The sequence below is a fragment of the Herpailurus yagouaroundi genome, unplaced genomic scaffold (assembly GCF_014898765.1).
Source record: "Herpailurus yagouaroundi ecotype Mexico unplaced genomic scaffold, PumYag 163, whole genome shotgun sequence".
Lineage (NCBI taxonomy): Eukaryota > Metazoa > Chordata > Mammalia > Carnivora > Felidae > Herpailurus > Herpailurus yagouaroundi.
The window spans coordinates 45,197,674-45,220,455 of record NW_024412404.1 but is presented as its reverse complement, the minus strand read 5'-3'; the positions used below and the strand labels follow the sequence as shown (position 1 = coordinate 45,220,455).

At 40.9% G+C, this 22,782-nt stretch overlaps 1 protein-coding gene across 8 annotated transcripts in view; it reads left to right on the top strand.

Moving 5' to 3' along the window:
* Positions 1 to 22,782, top strand: part of SORCS1 (sortilin related VPS10 domain containing receptor 1) — a 495,821-nt gene that overhangs the window by 352,288 nt on the left and 120,751 nt on the right. For all 8 annotated transcript variants that reach the window (XM_040486379.1, XM_040486377.1, XM_040486376.1 and 5 more), the window contains exons 11-17: positions 2,630 to 2,732; positions 3,001 to 3,077; positions 5,056 to 5,147; positions 6,430 to 6,537; positions 8,013 to 8,130; positions 9,981 to 10,111; positions 13,210 to 13,323. In XM_040486379.1, the coding sequence (XP_040342313.1) occupies positions 2,630 to 2,732; positions 3,001 to 3,077; positions 5,056 to 5,147; positions 6,430 to 6,537; positions 8,013 to 8,130; positions 9,981 to 10,111; positions 13,210 to 13,323 (743 nt within the window). The remainder of the gene's footprint in view (positions 1 to 2,629; positions 2,733 to 3,000; positions 3,078 to 5,055; positions 5,148 to 6,429; positions 6,538 to 8,012; positions 8,131 to 9,980; positions 10,112 to 13,209; positions 13,324 to 22,782) is intronic.

Sequence of the window (22,782 nt, the reverse complement as noted above, 5' to 3'; positions counted from 1 at the left end):
TGCACCAGAAAGAGCACGTCTAATGTTGCTGCTACCGCCTGAACTGGTGTCTTTTCTTCTCAAATTAATTGATCTCGGGGCTCTGAAAGCCATAGCAACAGAGCGGTGCTGAGGTGACCAAGCCAGAATACCCTCTATTCTTTGGAACAGCCAGGACCAGATATCAAATAATCCTTGATCAGGCCGGGTGGAGAGGGAGCATCACAATCTTCTAGACTGTTGGGTGGTGAAGTAGGTGGCAAGCATCGGGTTCAAGATTGCAAAACAGGTGCTCCCTTAGCCAGGGATGTTCCCTCTGTGGGGGACACAAAAGTCCCTCCATAAAGCCCATGGGACTAGGCTAATCCCCTAAGAGCTAGGCATGTCTTGGAATGCCATGGCGATAGTCACATTAATCTGATTATGTGGTTTATAAATAAACCCAAGATACTTCTGGCATTGTTCCTAGGTCAATTCCTAGGAATTGTTCCTAGACCTGTTTTCAAAAGGTCTTTCAAGTCCTAACGTAAAGCATCGCTTTATGTTCCGAGCATTTATTGACTGCCTTTTTTAGATTCTGTGCTGGGTTCCACAGAAGATTCAAAGTAGCACTTAAAGTTTTCTCTTTGTTTGTAGAGTTTCTCTCTTAGGGAGGTGGTTTCTTTTTATTTGTTCAGTTTATCTCTTAGGGAGATAAAACTGTAGGTACCTCAGACAGATAAGACAAGATTGCAAGTGGTCAAGTAAACAGCTGTAAATCAGAGAAGGAGGGGAACCTGATAGGCTGTCGTTGTCCGGAAAACTTTCATGGAAAAATGGTTTGCTATCTCTTCTTTATCCTGTCTTAGCATCTATCTGAGTGCAACGCAACACTGTCCTGGAACTTCTGGAACATGTAGCAGTACCCGTCTTCGTCTTCTTCTTGGGCAAAAGGAAGCCAAGCATTTAGTTCCCACGGATTCTTTTTATTTGTATTTTTAATTTTTTTTTCATATTTATTTATTTTTGAGAGAGAGAGAGAGAAAGAGCACAAGCAGGAGAGGGGCAGAGAGAGAAGAAGACACAGATTCTGAAGCAGGCTCCAGGCTCTGAGCTGTCAGCATAGAGCCCCATGTGAGGCTCAAACTTACAAACTATAAGATGAGCCAAAGTCGGACACTTAACTGACTGAGACACCCAGGCATCCCCCCCCCCGCCACAACCTCATGCCACTGATTCTTTTTATAAGGGAAGCCCTCCTTTGTCTTACGGAACATTATAAAGTAAAAATTCCTTTTGTGAAAACTTTCTATGAAATCTCCATGCAAAACTGGTCTTTATTACTATCTTTCTCCCTTGAGAGTTTACCTTCTGTGTTGACCGTGAGGAAGGCCCAGTTGTGACCCACAGTTTTATTTCACCAGTATTTGGGCTGCTCTTCTTCCTGAGATTCATTTGTTGTTTGTCATTTACTCTATCCTATATAAATTTAATCACTGCATCTCTGTAGCTTTCTGAATATCTGCTGGCTGAGACTTCCGGAGCAGAATGAAAGTAATAACAGAGATACATTGGTGATTCCAAAAACTCAAGTCGATAAGATTAGAAAATAATCTTTTTGAGAGATGAAAAGAGATGTGGGTTCAGACACAAACTTGTAGTTTTTGACAACTCAGTACCAGAACTATTTTAAATGAAATTCGTGTAAGATTTATTATCCTGTATTTGAAAACTGTTGATAGCTTCATCAGAGAATTTGATCGAGATTGTTACACACAGACATCAAGTCCCTTAAATTTTCATTTGAATTGTTATTACCAGTACATTTTGTCTACAGGTATGACTTTTATATTGAATAATACTGATCCTGATAATTCTCTGACATGGATACTATGTCAGTCATCTGATAGATGTTAGGACAGTTTCACACGCAGCTGCTTCTGTACAACAGAGACCAAGTTCTCCCATGGAGGGTGGCCAGGAGGTGCCATCTGACTTCTTCAGAACCCTCCCAGTCTGACCAGACCTTCTTTTCAGACTTCATATCCATCCTTCCTCCTCACTGTAACCTGGCTGCCTACTGTATTATAGCTAAACTCATTCTGCTTCTTTTCTTTGTTATTGATATCACTTAGGCCTGAACTATCCTTCATCCTCCTGAACATCTCACCTGCTGTTCATATGCTACACATCATTGCCTCAGGCACCATTTTCTCCCCAAAGCCTTTTTCTGATCCAGCGTTGAACATAGTTGTGTCAGCCTCTCAAACTTCATATTCCGTCTGTATTGATCTTATGACTGTTAAAATAGTCTCTCTTTACGGTAATCAATAGAAAGATCTTAAGCTATATATCTCATAATGGCAAAGACCAAAATTTAGTCAGTGTAAGTCTTTCATAAGCTACATCTCGTGTTTTTCAGATAGAGTACTGAAATATTTCTTGAATGACCAAATGGCAATCAAGGCAGTAGAATAGGCCTAAATCAAAGGGGCCCCCACCTTCACCAATTTGGCAGCTGTCTTATACTTAGTGGACCCCAGGTATCTGTGGAATGAAAGGTGCGTGCATGGATGGATGGATGAATGGGATGGATGGATGCCCTGAAACTGGACTTTAGATGACCTTTTTGATCATGTGCTTTCATGACACTCATTTCTCCTCTTCACAGCCCTACTGCTCACTGCACCTTCACCTGAAGGTCTCTGAGAACCCCTACACCTCAGGGATCATCGCCAGCAGAGACACAGCCCCCAGCATCATAGTGGCTTCAGGTAAGAAGCTTGCCTGGTTGGCTTGCTGTGGAAGATTGCATTTATTTTCAGAAGCTAGATATCTGTGCTGGAAACTTAATGAGTAAGCAAAAAGATATTTTGAAAGTCAACCTAAAGCCATTGACCCCGAAGCAACTCTGCAGAAAAACCCTGCTCAGATATAGTGTTTACAGTGTAAGTCTATCTCAAGCAGTGGAAATGGCCATTACAGCCCATTGTTAGCTTTTGTGAAAAGCTCCTTTCACTACTGATGATGTGCTCTTTCTAGGTAACATAGGTTCCGAATTGTCAGACAGCGACATCAGCATGTTTGTCTCTTCAGATGCAGGGAACACCTGGAGGCAGGTGAGAAAGTATCCTGGGTCAAGTTGCTACAGTTTAAATGACATAAAAATTGTTCAACTGGGTTAAATTCTGAGAACTCATTCAGCTGTACATAAATCCTAAAGCTTGTCAATGTGTTTATTTTCCTGTTTTGTTTTATGAGAGTCTTAAAGTTTAGCAAATATTTGTGCAATTTGTTTGTTTTGTCATTCAGTAAAAATGACCCTTTTTCAGAGTCTCTATGTAAGAAAGCTTATAAGTGACAATGAAACCAAATCGGATCTGACAGATTTTTTTTCCATAAAAGGAAACCAGGATCCTAAAGAGTTTATCATATTGGGAACATGGAAGCTGGAGGGTAGATTGTATACCCAGCACTGAGCTTCCCCCATAAATTCCCCTTGCCTCAGAGTCAGAATATAGAGGAAAGCAATGATTCTGAAATAGCCATTACCCAGGTGGTGTTCTGAAATGTCTATATGTTATGTGCAGAAGACAGAGTCATAACCATCAGGGTGCATATGTTAGGAAAAGTAGAAATGGAATCACCGTAAACCAACATGTTTAGCTTAAATGCTTCCTCTCTTTCTTCTAAATGAAAATTAGATACCCATAGCTTATAAAACAGGCATTTAATGAGACTTAGCAATCATAACAAGATATGTGCCTAATGCACGGTTGTTACACTTCAATAAATATGTTTTAATAACCTACTGACGTTTAATTATCATACAGTAACTAGCCCTGTAAATTGAAATCTAATGCACAGGTAATCACACAGAAGTGAGAACTCCCTGCTTTATGTTTTAGATAGAGATGCCCATGTTATAGTCCAAGTTACCATTTCCTAGCTTCTGACCCCTTATGGACCCTCTGTATGATTCACATGGTTTGAGGAGAGCAAAGCAGGAAGATATTTGCTTAAGAATCCCCAGGGCTATTGCTGGAGCCTGCTTCAGATTCTGTGTCTCCCCCTGTCTCTGCCCCTCCCCCACTCATGCTCTGTCTCTCTCTGTCAAAAATAAATAAACATTAACAACATTTTAAAAAAATAAAAAGAATCCCCAGGGCTAGTGATCTTGGAGGTATGTAGGAACATGGACTGTTAAGCTTCCTCTGGAGAACAGCTTGAAAGCCAGGATCCCATTTTGTGTCTTCCAACACCCGAAACAAAGAAAAGGACTTTTTACATCTGTAATCCTGGGGTAAATCTTAGATATAAGAAATAAACAAAGGGAAAAACAATCATGTCTGTAGTGTAACTGCAGACAAGGTGACACCAACAAAGCCATTATAAAAAAACAGCACATATCTCATATAGTGAGGACACGAAACTTGTTTGTAGCCCATCTCCATTTGACTTCAAATTGGTTTCTCCACTTTTGGAGAAAAACCTAAATGACGCGTGTACCCAAAGATGATTCCATTTGGATCAGAACTCCTATATGGCTTGCTAGAGAATCTATGAATTGAACCAGAACAGCTTTCCTCTGAAATACTTGGAAAACATGAAATAATTACATCTGGAAAGGGCCCTATAACTCCGCAGGTCTCGGACCTGTGAATTACTACACACGTGGTCTTGGGTAAGTCCCCACATCTCTCTAAACCTTAGTTTTCTCATCTGTAGAAACGAGAATGCTGGGATAAAGTATCTCTAAGGCTTCTTCCATCCAAAGATGTTACACAATATGATGGTTACCCTGCATTCTGAGAAGTGGGTCCTAAGTGGGAATCAACAGAACTTGCCATAAAACTATGGGAATAGAAGCATGAATACATAACTATTAATTCTTCAGGTTCATTTGTGGTGCACCTAAAATCATTTTGTACAGTGCCAGTGGTATATGCAGCCCACCTTGGGAAGCATTATTTATAAGTGTCTTTCCAAAGAGGTGGGGACACCTTGGTATATCATGGGAAGGACTTTTCCTCCTCATATGAAGGCTAATTCTCTGAACTCTGGGTGTGTGTCCATGTGGATGTTTTCCTCTTGCAGATCTTTGAAGAAGAGCACAGTGTTTTGTATCTGGATCAAGGTGGAGTCCTGGTTGCTATGAAGCACACGTCTCTCCCGATTCGACATCTCTGGTAATGGCACTGATCATGAGTCATGCACCCAATGGTTCCATACTGCTAAGACCAGTTGAGGAGTCAGGCTATCAGTTGGTGACGGTGTTTGCAATAAACTGTCAAAGTCTACTAGAACAGCATTTATGCCTTTGCTCTATTAAAATAAGGCATCGCCAGCAGTTTCACAAGAAGAGGAAAGGAGACAGAGAGAAGGAGGGAAGGAGGTGGGGGTGGGGCTGGAGGGAAGGATATTGAGAAAGACCGAGATTCTACCCCTGAGAGAAGAGCTGCATTATGGTTTTCAAATATGACAGAGCCCTCCCCAGTACCTTACTCTTTGAGCACACTTGTGGGTACAGTGGTGTGTCAGGTAAAATAGGTAGAAGTCAAGAGAGGCTTAACGTATGTCCGTTATGTGTGTTCTGCACAGAGATCAGCAGTTCAGGACAAATCTGTCCCTATCTCATTTCCCCCTGATTCTGTTGGGGGAAGGAGGTTACCAGTCTGCACCTCTACCAGTAGGTCTTGCCCAGATGGACATTTAAGGCCTAACTTCCAGAATGGTTTCTAGTAGACTCCTTCATCTCTGTTTTTGAAAAGGGCTCTCTCCACAGCGCAAGCTTGTTCAAAACCAAAAGCCTGATTTTCCGCCTGGTGTGAGTTACTTAGGAGACTGAAGAGAAAACTGTAGAAATAAGAGAAATGGAGGCGTAGCGTGGGGGAAGACATCCTCAGGGAAACACAGAACAAAGGAAACATCCTGGGTGACCTTCAGAGTTGCAGACTTCTCTTACTCGCAAGAGCCAGTCCTGTACCCATTCACTCAAGGAGTCAGCCAGGATGCAAAACAGTGTTAAGAGGGAAGCCACCAAGGGTTTGATCTCTTGGAGGCAGCTGGTTCAAGTCCATCTAAGTAGGTCTTAGAAGGCCATTGCTCTTCAGAATCACCAGTAAGACTTGCTGCTAGATTGCACTGAGGTTTTGGAGAGAGTCACATTGAGATCTAAGATCTAATAAAATATCCAAATTAAAAAAAAATTCTATCAAAGACTTATTATCATTCCGATTTCATGCAGCTCTCCCCTTATGGCTGTTATAATACATCTGGGTCCCGAATCGCTTGGCTAACTGTATTTCTACCTTCTGATGTAATTAAGAGTACGTATTCACATAAAAGGCTCACTTTGACAGTGTCCCCAGTACTTTTAAAATGTATTCTTCCCTGGCTGATAGTATTTTTCCTCTGAAAGGATTTTTTTTCTCTTGAGAGCTGATGCCTGTTATTTTTTTCTTTCATTAGGTTGAGTTTTGATGAAGGGAGATCTTGGAGCAAATACAGTTTCACATCTATTCCACTCTTTGTGGATGGGGTTTTGGGCGAGCCTGGGGAAGAGACTCTAATCATGACGTAAGTGGAAAACTATGATGTCCTCTAGTCTTAATAGAAATCCAGGAATATGTTGTTTTTAGCAAAGCCTATTCACTTTGCTACTCTTATAATTGAAATTACTAGCAAGGTCAGTACACCTGACTTCATGATTCCTTCGCAAAGGGGAAAGAAAAAATGTGGGCGTGGCCAATTTCTTGGCTCTTTACTAATTAGGAGACCCATACTGAGGACTGGCAGCACAAGGGCACAGTCTATTTTTTCCTATGCTGAATGGGTTTAGGGAAATTAGACATTATTATTTCAACAGAAAATAAAACTATAAATTTAAAACTTTAATAATAAACTCAATATATAGAAAATCACAGGCATATAAGAATGATTTCACTTTAAAGCAGAACGCAGAGCTTGATCAAAACCCCACAAAGGATTTTATTTTTCCCTGGCTCTTTACCTAACCCAATTGTGAGGTGTATTAGGAAAACTGTGAGAACAATCTGTTCTTGTGAAATTGCATTTGCACTCATTCTTGTCTGGAAAGTGACGATCATTAATTTGTGAAAGACTTGATTAATGAGTTGCCTGCTTAAGGGTTTCAAAACATGAGCTTTGAATTTGAAATATGAAAGTGAGTTTTTTTTCTTCCCCTGGAAAATTAGACATGGAAAACAGAGAGAAGGTTTTAAAGTAGTCGACCTTGTGATCAAAAATCATAGTGAATAGTTGGTACATTTTCTAATTTTTTCTTCCCCTTTTTTAATGATAGAAAAGATCAACATAAATTTAATATGCCTAATAGCTACCCTTTGCCCCTGGTATACATAGCTCAATTAGCAATTTGTTCCATAATTTATCTTTATTCAGTTTTCATATTTGCAAAACTAGGATGAAAAAACACTGACTGAAAAGGCTACTTTGTGGCTTTTATCCGCGGATATCTATGGTTGGTGATTCAAATGCCTCATTATATACCCGAATTTCTCTGAATAAGGAGAGTGGAGTGCACAGTGTAGGAAGCAGTTCTAACTAGTTGGCCCCATTGACCACATTCCCTAGGGACTGGTGGCAAGGTAAAATAGCCTGGAAACCATGGGAACCAGGTATATTAGCAAGAGAACCTACAAGTGTAATCTTGGACCACATAGAATGCAGCATTTGTAACGTTTTTCTTATTTTCTTTTTTCTTTTCTGTCAACCAACCATTCTTGTGGTACGATACGCAGAAGTGGGTTTTTAAGTCAGACACCCTGTGTTCTGAATCAGCCAGGTCTTAGTTGTTTCTTTGCATATTAACAATACTCTCTGAGCCTGAAATTACTCAGATGTGATAGGGAGCCAATAATAGTAACCCTCCTCATACATGTGCTTTGAGGATTGACTGATATGATCAATGTAACACGTTTAGCATCATACTAAGTTCATAGCAAACACACGGCAAACGCTAGCTATGGGCCCTGTTACTCTTGTGATTATTTTTATCATTTTGAACTCTGTAGAGTGTTTGGACACTTCAGCCACCGCTCCGAATGGCAGCTGGTCAAGGTGGACTACAAGTCCATTTTTGATAGACGGTGTGCCGAGGAGGACTACCGACCCTGGCAGCTGCACAGCCAGGTAGGACGAGGACAGCTGAGGTTAAGTCCTGGGTGGAAGGCATGGGTCATGTTGGGGGAAAGCTGGCCATTAAAATGTAGGAATAGGGGGTTCTCTAGGTTACAGTGCCCATGTACCACTTTCTTGCATGTTTTGTGTTCCACAGCGGTGAGCAAACTCAACATTTATAGCTTGTGGTGAAGTAATTTCCTTTTTTGTCTTTATTGTCCTAGGAGATAATGAGATAAAATTCAAATGTGCTTGGCTTAGACTTACAACTCAAAATGAAATACCAACTCAGCATGCAGATCCAAACATAATTTATCTGAGCATGTCATATGGTTACAGGGTAGGGGCAGGGGTGACAAAAGGATCTTCAGTTTTATCTAGCAATGCAGAGATGTAAAATAATAAAATTATGCGCCGTGAGCAGTGCCAGTAAAATCCTCTCCTGTTGCCCTGTGATTCCCTGGGATTGGGTAGTGCCTCTTGCCTCCAAAGGTACTCTCGGTACAAGGGGGCAGAATTATTAATAGGAAACTTTCCTTCATTCTGGCCCCTCCCCTGATCAGCTCGTATCAGAATGCTTGGCCAAAAGCATTTTTCTGTTGATTTCCCAAGGTGGAAGTCATTCTACAGGTCTCTCTGAGGACATGGCAGAGGTTCTCACTGCACAGCCACCGCCATACTCAGGGAGGAACCCATCGTCTCCCCAAACCTAGACTAAGTACACTTGACCCTTGAACAACAGGGGTTTGAAATGTGCTGGTCCACTGACAAGCAGACTTTTTTTCAGTAAATACAGTACAATGCTTTAAGTGTATTTTTCTCTTACTTACGATTTTCTTCATAACATTTTCTTTTCTCTGGCTTACTTTATTGTAAGAACACCACATATAATACACATAACATACAAAAGATGTGTTATTCAACTACTGATGTAATCAGTAAGGCTTTCAGTCAACAGTAAGCTATTGATAATTAAGTTTGGGGGGAGTCAAAAGTCACATATGGATTTTTTACTGTGCGAGATGGTCAGCACCTCTCACTCCTGTGTTGTTCAAGGGTCAAAGTAATATATTTACATATAGATGTGTCGTGGAGCCAGTTAAAGTGAATTTGCTCAAGAAACACCGTGTATACTAGCCTGGACAAAACTTTTTTCCGTCCTTGAGACACAAAGAAAGCTGCGTTTGACAGTAAGGGCTGCATCAGTTAGCATCATATACTCTTTGCAGACTCAGTAATAAAAGTATTACATACACTGCTGTTACTTTCCCTTTTGAGATGTGCAATCACTATGCTATTCAAAGCTTTTATTTATTTTGTGGAGAAATACTGAGTTTACTTCTCTCACTTGTCTGGTAGTTGGACATAAAATCAGTGCCATAAAGCTGTGTGGGCAGTGGGCAGAGGCATAATAAATTGGGACAAATGGATCTTTATACTTCTTAGGAATACCCTTCTTTCATATGCTCATAAATGACCAAATGCATAAATCTTTTATTACAGAAGAGTTAAACTTAATTACCAGAGATTTCTTGGCAATACATTTGTTATAAGCTGAGTCTTGGCTATCTGTGTGTCCCTCATAGCACTGGACCTCAAACCTCGCCAGGTAAAGGTTTGCTGAATGCATCAGGAGTGAAGGATGGTTTTTGACACACCCTCACTGCTTCTTAGGATTGCATTTATAGTTGCATTCTACACCAGAGTTCTCGACATCAAAAAGAAAATGCCATTAGTACAAAGTAGGTGACCTATGTCCACATTACACTAAGGTTTGAGAACATCTCTCTGAATGTCCTGAATTGAAGTAGGGAAGGTCCAAGTGATGTGCCCAACTGAGTGAGATCCTTGTCTCCTTACAGGGGGAAGCATGCATCATGGGAGCAAAAAGGGTATATAAGAAGCGAAAATCAGAGAGGAAGTGTATGCAAGGAAAATATGCAGGAGCTATGGAATCTGAACCTTGTGTCTGCACGGAGGCCGATTTTGACTGGTAAGCTTGTGCTGATACTCAGTGTATCAAATCTGTGTGAGTCTTAATGAAAGCTGAGGTTTGAAATAATAGTGACATATACATAGCTAAGTGACAAGCCTCATATTCTTATGAAATTACCTTTGGAGGACAACATTTATTGGTTATGTGCATGTGTATATGAAAAAACTAGGAATTTCTTTGGACTGAAAGAGGATTCAGAAGATGTCTTGTAGCTATCCCCACATGTTTGCTAGATCTCAGGACAAAAAGGGAGACCAGATCCCCCCTTGAGTTGCTTCAGACCACAGCACTGAAAACAGTAAGTTGACTTTTCAGAGAGCAGATATATTTGTGCTCAAGGTAAAAACTTCCTAGAATCTAGGTTCCTAGTAGTGGAACAATGAGCTTATAAAGCAGTAAGTTTGCTGTCACTGGGAGTTTTCAGTCAGTGGTTAGTTGGCTGATAATTGTGTATGCAAGCTATGGAAGACTTTTCTGATTTCAAGGCAAGGATTCAGTGGCATTGGCAGTCTATGGCTCTGTGGACGTGGTGGTATGGGAGACCTCTCCCTTTACCAGGATTAAGCTAGTATAAACCAGAAAAGTACTGAGATATTTGAGCACGATAGCATTCTTCCTGAAGCATTTGATAAGCAGAAAGCTAGCCTGTGTTGTCAGCAATGCCCTTACTTTGTTCCAGGTCAGTGTTGGCATTCAAATGAGGTTGGAAATTATTAAGGATGAGTAGGTGGTAACTCCCTTCATCATATCCATCTCATTTTCTGTTCCCTTTTCTTCTTTTTTTTTTCCTTTTTCCTTAAATTTATTTATATGTTTCGGTTTAGAGAAAACAATTGTTAAATATATATGTCAATGTTAAGTGATTAAAACTTGATGTGCATAAGGAACCAAAGTTATTCCTTTAACATTGGATATCTACCTATGTAGCAATCATAGATCACTTATCTGACTGTCAAAATATCAGTGCTGGGCTGAGATACTGTGCACATACACATGAGATAGCTTAGAAAATGGAAGTCTTCTCTCATGGTAGACCTCTGGAAACATCCTCTGAGTGAATAGTTCTGTGCAGGCCTGCCAAAATTGGCCACCAGGTCTCAGACCAATAACCCGGGGCTGTTTCCCTCTTTTGGTAGACAAGGCAAGCCAAGAGCCAGTGCTGGATCTCTTGGGCTCAGCCAGAGGACAAGAGAACTTCAGTTACATTGGAGCTCACAAGGAATTCTGCCCCAGCTGTAACTTCCATTGCAGCCAGTGCAACATTATTACAATGATAAAAAATATATTTTTCCTGCCCTACCTTTCAGGACTGACACCCTGAAATGCATTCATAAGGAAAACTTCCATGGAATTTTAAAGTCATTTATCCCATCCTTCTTTCCAACTGTTTCTCCCTTATCCCCTCTATCCAAAGAGGATTTGTAAAGGATGACATTTTATCTTAGTCATTTAGCTTTGGCCTTACCAAATAGTCATTCCTTTGTAAAGAGCAAATGTATTCTAGTAGAAAACCAAAGAGAAAAAATGAGATGAGATGTCTTGATTCCCTGATGTCTCCTGGAAGTGTGGGTTTTGGGGCAGTCTTTTCCACAAGGTTCCACAGTAAATGAGTCTTTTGTTATTGTCATGTGTTGTTTTTCTTCTTCCATTTTAAGCTAATCTAGAGTAAAAGGAACACAGGGTAAGGAAGGCAATTAGGCTTTGCCCTTCCCGTATCTCTGCCTCCCCTACAGTGTTGGCCCAATTCTTATATTCATCTGTGACTGGAATCTACCTCTAACTGAAATGTATTCTGAGAAGTGGCCAATGAATCATAAACGAGGCCATTGCAAGGTTTTCTGGTCAAAAAAAAAAGGGGGTTTTGTTACTGAATGATTTCTAAAAATATTTTGGAAGACTCACCATGACTTTGTTGAGTTTCTACCAGTAGCCAAAGCCTCAATGAGTCCACTTGCCTATAGCGTAATAAAAGGTGGTTGTCACTAAATGTTCCCTCTCGGCTTGGCTCTCCCCTGGACGTTCCCCCAGATGACCTTGCCTGCCATCCCCAGCACTTGTAAAATAATTCCCAGAAATGAACACCGGGTATCCTGCAGGCAGCATTTCTGAAGTCTTCCTCTCCATGCTGTGTTGAACCAGCACCAAATCCAGCTGATATGTGCAGGATTCTAAGTGCCAGCTGCCTGGTGACGGGCCCCATGGCTAAGCCTGTTTCTCCCTTCCCGACCCTTGTGTGCCAACATCTCACCTCCATCACACAGATGGGCCGATTCATACTAATGCTTGCTGGTGACTGCCTGTGATTTGTCTGTGCATGTGGAGGTCAATTTGTTGTCAATCTCTGTGCCCAAGTTCATCCTCCAGAAGCCAAGGATATCAGGCCACACAGAGGGCTCTGGAACCAAGAAACAGAGGAGGCTGGGAGAAAAATCTTTGACTCTTGCCAAGCAAGAGAGAGGCTTTCAAGCCGTCAGTCTCCACTGACAATGCTAACTGACTAGGACAAAATTTTCCTCAGAGAAATGCTCATGACATTCCTGAAGGACATTTCCTTTTCTGCTGTGACTTTGAAGCATATGGCTTGTGCACAGAGAGACCTGGCTCAGCTCTACTTGGTAGATCCAGATGTCTTGGAAAAGCACCCCAAAGACATCACCAGTAATGGGAATCGTACCACACGTGGCTGTGTTTGTGTCAGTGATGTTGACACTGAGGGTTGAGCTCCCACCACTGTGTGTTTTCTCTTTGTAGCTGTCTTGGGGCCCAGCCACCATCAGTGTTATGTATTCTCCTAATGAGAACATAATCTGCTCTCTCAGCTTAAAGCCGTTTAATTGGAACTATTGGTCATTGAGTCTTCATCTCTACACAAGCATCTCTGTTGCTTTCAAGTTATCTCTTCCGGCATTAGCCTGGGTAATTGACAGATATTCCACAGGGGAAAAACACTTCCATTTTTGGAAAGGTATTGATTTGGTGAACTCTTGTTTGTTGACCACTTGGCTAGAGTAGAAGTTGGCTGTGGACTACCATGAAACCATTCTCAGTAATTTTGCCACCTGCTGACAGGTTTCTTTTGGCCCTTCCCCCCACAGTGACTACGGTTATGAGCGACACAGCAATGGTCAGTGTCTGCCAGCATTTTGGTTCAATCCGTCTTCTCTGTCAAAGGATTGCAGCTTAGGACAGAGTTATCTCAACAGTACCGGGTGAGTTTCTGAAGTGATGACCTTGAGAGGTCAATCTCTGCTGTTTTTCAGCCTGTGTGAAACGTGCAGAATTACTCCTGCTTGAAGACCAGGGCTTTTGCTTTACAGCACGATTTATTTGTTTTTCGTCCTTTTAGTAATGTGGCACAGATTTGTGTGAATAGTACAAATTTCATCTGAGAATGAGACCCTACTTGCAAATAAAGAAAAAAATGGGTTCCTTGGATGGAGAAGATGATGATGATTATAATAAGTTTCTTCATTTTATGATACTTCATTTCAGAACTATTTCTGTGAAACTACCCTTTACTCTCATTGCATCTTTGTGAAGAAGGCCAAGTAAATATTTCATAGGTGCACTTCCTGTTTTATCGATGTGGAACATAGAGCGAACAAAGAAGCTCAGTGACTTATCACAAGTATAAAGCTGTTCGTGGAAGTGTGTTTCTTTTTCTTTCTGTGTCCAGTCTTGACACATTTAAGGCATGCATCCTGATCTTTGTAAATCTGGAATTACCTTCTAAAAGTTTGTGTTTAATGTTCTGTGTTGTGGGGCTTATCCAATATCATCTAAGAAATACCATAAAAGAAAATATTTCATGACTTTTCCACAAGTGTAGTTGATGTGTATAGACTTTAAAAATAGTATACAGAACTTATTTGGATTCTACTCCAAACATTATGTATAAAAACATCTTTCAGCCATTTGGAGAAATTGAATATGGACTGGTGATAAGGTGATATATTCATCAGGGACAGAGAAACAGAACAAATAGGAAATTACATACATATATATATATGCATCTATATATATATACACATGTATATACATGTACATATATGTACGTGTGTGTGTGTGTGTGTGCGCGTGTGTGTGTAGGAATGGGATCGCAAGTCTAAGTCCCCAAGATCTGCAAGGTGACTTTGCAAGCTGGACACTGACAAGAGCTGATGGTTTGTTTGAGTCCAAGTCTGAAAGCATGAGAACAGGGAAGCCAATGGTGTAGCTGCTACTAAAGGCCAGAAGGCTCAAAACCCAGGAGAAGCCAGTGTTTCAGCCTGAATGTGAGGGCAGAAAAAAAAAGCCAATTTCCAGTTTGAAGGCAGGCAGGAAGAATTCCCTCTTACTCAGGAAAAGGTCAACCTTTTTGTTCTATTCAGGCCTTTACCTGATTGGACAAGGCCTCCCCACATTGGGAGAGCAACCTGCTTTACTCTATCTACTATTTAAAATGTTAATCTCATCAAAAACAGCCCTCACGGAAACACCCACAACAATATTTGACCAAATATCTGAGCACCCCATGGCCCAGTCAAATTGAGGCATAAAATTAACTATCAAGGTGGTATTAGATTATTTCTAAATATAAATATTCTTATTACTTTTATTGTGTTAACTAAATATAGTTACTTATTTAGGTGTGACAATGGTATTTTGGTTTGACTTAGAAAAAAGAAACCTTATGCTTTAAGGATATATGATGTGTGACATTTTTTTTTAACTTTATTTATCTTGAGAGAGATAGAGATAGAGACAGTGCAAGCAAGGGAAGGGCAGAGATACAAGAGAGACAGAGAATCCCAAGCAGGTTCCACGCTGTCAGCACAGAGCCTGAAGCGGGTCTCAATCTCACAAACCATGAGATCGTGACCTGAGCCGAAATCAAGAGTCAGATGCTTAACCCACTGAGCCACCCAGGTATCCCGAAATTTGTTATAAAATGTTAAAAAACAGATAGGTATTGAAAATTTTTGTAAGTGAGTTAATGGAGGGCATGGCTATTCATTATACCCTTTCATCTCACTTGTGCATGTTTGAATATCCTGATCTTAAAATGTGAAAAAGAGAGGGAGGGAGGGAGGGAGGGAGAGGGAGAGGGAGAGGGATGCCTCACCAGCAGGGCCAGATCCACGTGAAAGTTCCTCTTCTCCTCTCATGCCAGCTGCAGTACACAGGTGAGGACTTCCACATTTCCATTTGAGCACTTCTGTATTTGAGATTGTAACAACGTGTTTTAATTAAGAACAAGAATTACCAAAACAGCCTACATTTTTCCTTTAAAGGAAGGAAACAACACAGACTTGTACCCTCAGATACCCTTATCTCTGATGTTAGGGATTCCTAGAACTTTGGAAAACAGGGATAAGCTGTGATTTATTTGAAGCATAGCATAAAACCTGAGGAAACTACAAATGACATTTTTACAGCAGGGGGTCAGTGAGGCCGTCAGCGTGCACAGCGTGGAAAACTGCAGAGGGCTGCTGACATATCCACACTTACCAGTGAAGGAACGCCCAAGAAAAGAGTTTTATTACGTGCATGTACCAGCATGTTTAGACATTGTAAAGGGCATTGGAAACCCCTAAAGCTAATTTCAGAATTGATTTTTTTCTCACTGACTCAGTCAAGGAAGTTATATCATTTTCCCTTTGGTATCGATGAGGGGAGGTCCCAGTACACAGGGTCTAAATTGTTCCAGACACTATTCAAGTCACTGGAATAAGACTAAGTGTAGGCGATGACCCTCACTCTTCAGGTTATTGAGAATACACACACACACACACACACACACACACACACACACACACACACACATTTTAGGCTATCCCTAAATAGGTTGCACCCTCTCTTTGGTAAAGTTAGTATGTAAAATTCAAATAAACCCTGACCCCTATCAAAGAAAACATCAGAGATGATTGAATCATAATAAAGAGTCTGTTCAATAGTATTTTTCATCTGTATCTTATAAAATTAAAATTTCAATTAAAAATGTTACTCAGCAGTAAGTGTCCAGGTATATAAATGTTAGTCAATGCAGTTGTGTTTATTAATCACAGAATCACAGACATTACTGCCTACAACTCACCTGCTCTCTCAGAGCTTTGTTCACGTGAGTATTGCATGATAGCATCTGACCCAAAAAGATTTTTGTTAAGTTACCACATCTACCAGGGCGCCTGGGTGGCTCAGTCGGTTAAGCGTCCGACTTCAGCCAGGTCACGATCTCGCGGTCCGTGAGTTCGAGCCCCGCGTCGGGCTCTGGGCTGATGGCTCAGAGCCTGGAGCCTGCTTCCGATTCTGTGTCTCCCTCTCTCTCTGCCCCTCCCCCGTTCATGCTCTGTCTCTGTCTCAAAAATAAATGTTAAAAAAAATTAAAAAAAAAAGTTACCACATCTACCAGTTTCCTCTGTTCCATGCAGACTTTCTCCAGAAAAGCATCCACATCAGCGAGTGGGCTTGTGTAAAGAGGAGATGTGATAAATGCCAGCCATCGGCTTGTACCATAAGCATCTTGCTCTCAAAAGAAAGGTGCTCTCAGGTGGAGGAGTGACCACTCTCACAGGGCCCTGTGGGCTACAGTCAGGAGGAAGGGTATGAATAGTCACCCTGCTGATTGGCGTATTGGCTGTCTGTGCATTCTGCATTAAGAACAAGAAGATCCTTAGCTGGAGCAGGTGCCTGAAATCATCTTCGTAGAAAGCCTCCTCCCATCAAATTCCCATTTGCTGTATCTGGAGCCAGCTCAGAAGTTGGCAAGTGGTAAAGAATAGATGAAATTGAAAAAGAATGAAATGTCCCTCCAGCCCCTCACCTTGGAACTGTCCTGGCTTTGTGTTGAGTCACTGGAATTTATAAACACAGATTCAGTATTTGATGTAAGCCACTACAGGGCCGCCATTAACAATTTAGCTTTTCACTTAAAAGTATTTAATTGCAAAAGAAATATATACATATGTTTTTCTGTGTTTAAAAAAACAATTCATGGGGCGCCTGGGTGGCGCAGTCGGTTAAGCGTCCGACTTCAGCCAGGTCACGATCTCGCGGTCCGTGAGTTCGAGCCCCGCGTCGGGCTCTGGGCTGATGGCTCAGAGCCTGGAGCCTGTTTCCGATTCTGTGTCTCCCTCTCTCTCTGCCCCTCGCCCGTTCATGCTCTGTCTCTCTCTGTCCCAAAAATAAAAATAAAAAAATAAAAAAATAAAAAAATAAAAAATAAAAAAACAATTCAGATCGCCACCCCTCTCCTGCCCCCTTTTCCGACACAACTGTGATCTGTTTGGTATTCATGCTTCTGAACACTTTGCATTTGCCAGCAAATTATGCCAAGAAAGAATGTACAAAGTTCATTTGAGAGGTTGTTCTTATATGTCATTTCCTATTAGATATATTATTATTCTGTTTTTCCTTTTCATTCAGAGGTAGATCTTAAACAACTTTCCAAGACAGAATATATAGGTCTCCCTTCCATATAATTTCTTTTAATTCCAGAGTATTAAAGTACCTGGTATTGTTTCACCATGCCTTTTCATGGACATTTGGGTTATTTTCTATTTTCTGCCACTATAGTCAGTGTTGGAATTAAAAAGCTCGTACCGTAATAATTGTTATAAAAATACCCAAAGATAATTAGATTCTCTTTTGGCAATTGGAAGTGTTTCTGCTGACTTGTAAAGCAAATCCCATTCAGCCAACTGCTTGCTTCTTAGACCTGCAGATCCAGATCTAATATTGCCAAGTCCATGCCAAATATTGCCCCATATGGGTTAAGACACTAGCTTCCTGCTCACACACTACCAGGAGTCCCACATGTTAGAGATTCATTTGTATTAACTGTCCTCTTCTTTTAAAATAAAAATGCCAATGGCTTATCTAAGGGAACGCTGAGAGGAAGGCCGAGTGGGATTTCCCAAGTTCACTAGGTGAGGAAGGTCACTTCAGGCAAAAAGAATAAGAGATGACCAGGCTGAAAGGGTCACGTGATGCCAATGCCTGGAAGTTGATGATAGATTAAGGAGCCACAGTGCATCCTAAGCCTCTCCCAAGTTGGTCTTAGCTATCCATGGGCACCCGTGCTCTGTCAGTCTGGATTCCGTGTTGGCATCAGGCAGGCATGAAATACAGAGGAATCACAAGGGAAAGGGCAGCCTGTGGGTAAGAGAGACAACTCCATCAGTTGTACTGGCCAGGTGCCCTGCCCGCATCACGGCACCCCTTCCAGCAGAGCCCACGGTGCAGACACACAGTCAGAACTTGAACTGAAAGGGTCTGCTGAATGACTGCCCCTTGTCAGTCGGGTTTGACAAGGAAATCTCCTAGCAGCACCTTCTGAGAGTTTGGTTTAAAGCATGCAGATAAACCTTCCTCTTCCTTTTATTTTGCTTCACCCTTACAAATGGTTATGGTTGCCTTCAGAGTCAGCTTATTACCCTGTATATATAGCAGTGTTCGCGGGTTTGCTTACTTCACCAGGATGGAAACAGTCTAGGATCAGTTATGATTATGCCTAACAGAATTAGTATTTTTAGGAGATGCCAACATTTTTATCAGCTTCACTGTAGAAACATGAACAATTTTTGTTTTAGCAATTAGCTACATCTGAGAAAAGATAATTGGAATAAGAGTGGAAATGGGTGCAAAATGTCCCTCAGGTGGCTGGCGCTACCTGTCCTTAGTTCTTGGTCCAGTGGTGTCCGATTTCTAAGGTTCACATCATGGAACCTCATGTAAGCAAAGTTCCACCATGTTCTCCATGGTAAGCTCCCTGCCTCTTCTCATCCTTTGCCCTCACACCTTCCCCAAGCCATTCCATGGAAAGCCAGGAGGCTGGACCAAGGCCTCAGGCATTATGGATAGAGAGTGAAATGTAATGGGGATGTTCTAAAAGGGAGTTATTTTAGAATGAAACAAGTAAGGGTTTTAAATGACTTCTGCCATTTACTATTATCTTAGCAAGTGGCTTCCTTTCTTTGAGCCTTAGCCTCTTAACCTATAAGATTGTGCTATTTGCTTTTGGGGTTTGACTTAAATGCAGCACTACATAAAAAGCATGTAGCACAATGCCTAGCAGATAATGGTCACTTTGCAAAATGCATATGCCTATCACCAATAGTCAGCATCTAAGGGCTCCTCTGGAGTGAAGGAAAAAAAGAGGGAGACATCCTTTCATGGTGTATCTAAAGCCCCAGGCATTTATTTGATACTTAATAGTATCAACTACTGTGACCTAGGACATGTTTAATCTAAGCCCCTGTTTTTTCATCTGTAAAACAAATAATCACCTGTATACACTCATAAAGTTACAGGATTACTAGGCATCAAAACACATGTCTCTTTCCCTCTACCACTCAAGGCAGATAACACCTTTACCTGATTAGTGAACAAGTTCCTTTTATTCAAATAGAATGAAATCAGTATTCATTTGTATATTTTCCTGCATTTTAGTACTGAAATTACCCTAAATTTGTTTCTTTTTGTTTCTCCATCTGTGTCTATAAATATCTCAGTTTACACATACACAAACACAGTCTCTAGTTGTACTTCTATACGGTTAAATCTTGTTTATACGATTTTGGATCCAGAGAACATGCTGCAAATTCAAGTTGCTAAATTAACTAGGACATCGCTTGTTTCATGCCAACCGTAAAAGATTCTGTAAATATAAAATAAAGTGGGCATTGGATTGGTTTATTATAAGAAACCAAGATAATCTTCTCACGGGACAGATTTCTTCTTGCTGTTAAGCTAGAGATATTTCTAGATGTGTTAAAAAAAAAAAGTATGTGTATAGAAATTTCTGTCTGTGGAGCTTCTTTTGAGAAGCCATTAATCCCTTCTGAAAGAATGTACAATAATAGTTCTTACTGTCCCTCAGGGTTGGTTTGTTAATATATGCAATGAGGATATTTACTCAAGGGGCCTAAATAGATTTTTAGCATTAATTTTTAACATTAATTCAGTATCTATGTAAGAACATTTAATGTGTCTGGCAAATACACAAACACATACACACACACACACACACACATAAATTCTAGCAGAATAGCAATCTCCATACTATCAACACACATTTGGAATGTTTTAAAAATTCTTTCTAGAAACATATTCCTTTCTACATAAGCCATAAGAACACTTAGACCCTGGCTAACCTGCCATTGCCCTGGAGTTACTATTTCCAGGGGCTTTGAGGGCTGTGGTATTCTCCCAAGTGACCCCACTCCTGCGCTTGGAGGGGATTTTGATATTCAGTGTGATCTCCTCAGCAAGATTTGTCAGTGTGCACCATGGAGAATAAGCAGTCCTAAAAGTGGTGCATGTGTTTAAAGTCCACAGAAAGGAGATCACTTGCATAGTTTACAGACTAAACACTACAGGGGGCTGTGTAGCTGTTGTCTAGCAGAGCTGTGCAGTCTCACAGCAGATACTCAATAATTGTTTGTTGCCATGAAGTTGACTCTTTAGAGTACGTACCTTGCTAGGATATAGTTTTCCACATTTTTATGGGATGACATTGGGGTTGAGAAATGAAGAGGGTGAATGTCGCTGTGTGGAGACCTAGGTCCTCATATAGCTATTCTTGCCCATGTCAGTGGTATTGGCATTAATGATTCTTATCCAGGTTGTCTTGCACAGTGGCAGGAGACAGTAAACTTAGTCTAGAGACCCAGAGCTGTTAATCGCTTCCCATGTGACCTTGGAGAACTCGGAACTGTATCGCTTTTACTTATGATATTTGAGATCCCTTCAGACTCTGACATGTCCATGACCAATTTGAAATGATTCAGTATTAGGATTCCTAGAACTCCAGGTGCTCGAAAAAAGGGGAAATTTCTTTATATAAATTAGTTGTACAACTCATTGGCTCAGATCGTGGATTCCACGAGTCATTCTCATGATTCTTGATTTTTAGTCATTTAACCGGGCCATATGTAACATTTCATCATGTTGACATTCAAAATAAAGTCACATTCCATTTACTAGTCAAAATAAATTACTGCTGAGTGCAAGGAAAGTTGTTTTGTTTTTTTGTTTTTGTTTTTGTTTTTTTTTTCCATCAGCTAGCCTCCTCCTCCTGGTCTCCTAATCCCAAGCTTGCTTACCTGAAAACTGTTCCTTTGAAGGGGAAAAACTTGGAGAAACCTGCTCAGTCAGTCACAGAACCCCATTCTTCCTGAATGTTGATGTTAAGGCTACTACATAGGTTTTGTGTTGAAACATGGGAACATGAGTCTAGGAAGATTTTAAGTCTTAGTCATGCACTGTACTCACAGCTAGCTGCCTTCTCCCTAAGACTCACACCGCCTTTTGTTTTGTTGAGTGTTGTAACAAGGCAGTTTTCCCTTGAAAGCAAAGGCACATAGTATGATCCAAGAAAATAAATCATTTAAAATCTCATTGTGAGCACAAACGAGGGATACCATAGCTCAGTGACCATAAGCCTTGCCTAGACTATAAGAAGACCTACAGTTACAACTCTGCCTTGGTCATGACGTGTGATGACTACCCTTTAAAAGGCAAGAGACAACACCACAGAGAGACATGATCTCTAAGCTGATTTTTACAGAATGAGTGAAAGCTTGACAGGAGGAAAGAGCAGCCCAGGAAGAAGGAAGAGCACAGGGAGAAAGAAGGCATGTAGCCTCCAGCGTGGCCTGGGCTCAAGAAGCACATTGGAAAAGGGCTGAAGCTACAAAAGTCCCCTGAGGATAGATTGGGGACTGCACTTAAAACTTCAGTGGGATCCTTTATGAACAAGCCTACAGGAAGTTTTGAATGAGTCTAAGAAAGAAATTGACATAGTCCGATTGGATTTTAAGATCATGAGAGTGCAATTTCTGTTTTCTGGAAACTTGCTGTGTAATAGCAAGTTCGTGTTTAATACTTTAAATGCTAACTTTTTAACTAACTACTGATATTTTAATATTTATTAAGTCCTAACAAGGCATCAGAGTCTAAACTAAGCCCTCTTGAATGCAGTATCTTATTTAGTTTTCTCAAGAACGTCATTGAAAAGAAAGATGCTGTAATTATCCCTCCCTAATTGACAGGCAGAGAGTCCAAGCGTTAGAGAAAGGTTGGGTAACTGACCAGGTTCATACAGTAAGTGCCCGGATTTAAACTCAGGCGCTTTGGTTCTGCAACACTAGTTTTAACCCCAGGGAAGTGGTCTTTAGTTCTGGATGCACACAAGAATCACCAGGGGAACTTAAAACAAAAACAAAACCACCCTAATGCCCAGAATTCTCAGTTAAATCGCAATTTAATCAATTCTCAATGAAATCAAGACCCCTGGGAACAGGGTCTTGGCATCTATTTTAAAAGTGCCGGCAAGTGATTCTAAAGGACAGACAGAGTTGCAGTCTACTGAGCAAGACTACAGTGTCACCTTAACATACAGGGAATAGTCATAAACATCCATATTCTACCACCACCCTAAAATCGCAAGAAAAAAAAAAAACTATGAAATAGTAAAATCACAGAAAATGAGGACTTTCATGGCTTTTTTTCCAGTTTTACTCTCAGAGAAAAGCTATGGCCTTCATCTGTTTTAAGACTGGCAGGCAGCAACGAAGAAAAATCAAAGGAGGTAAGGGTAAAAAGGAAAAGGTGACAAAGGGGTTTCAAGGTGGGAAGGAAGAGAATGGTTGAAGTCGGGGCTGTTGAAGTAATAAGACACTATCTAC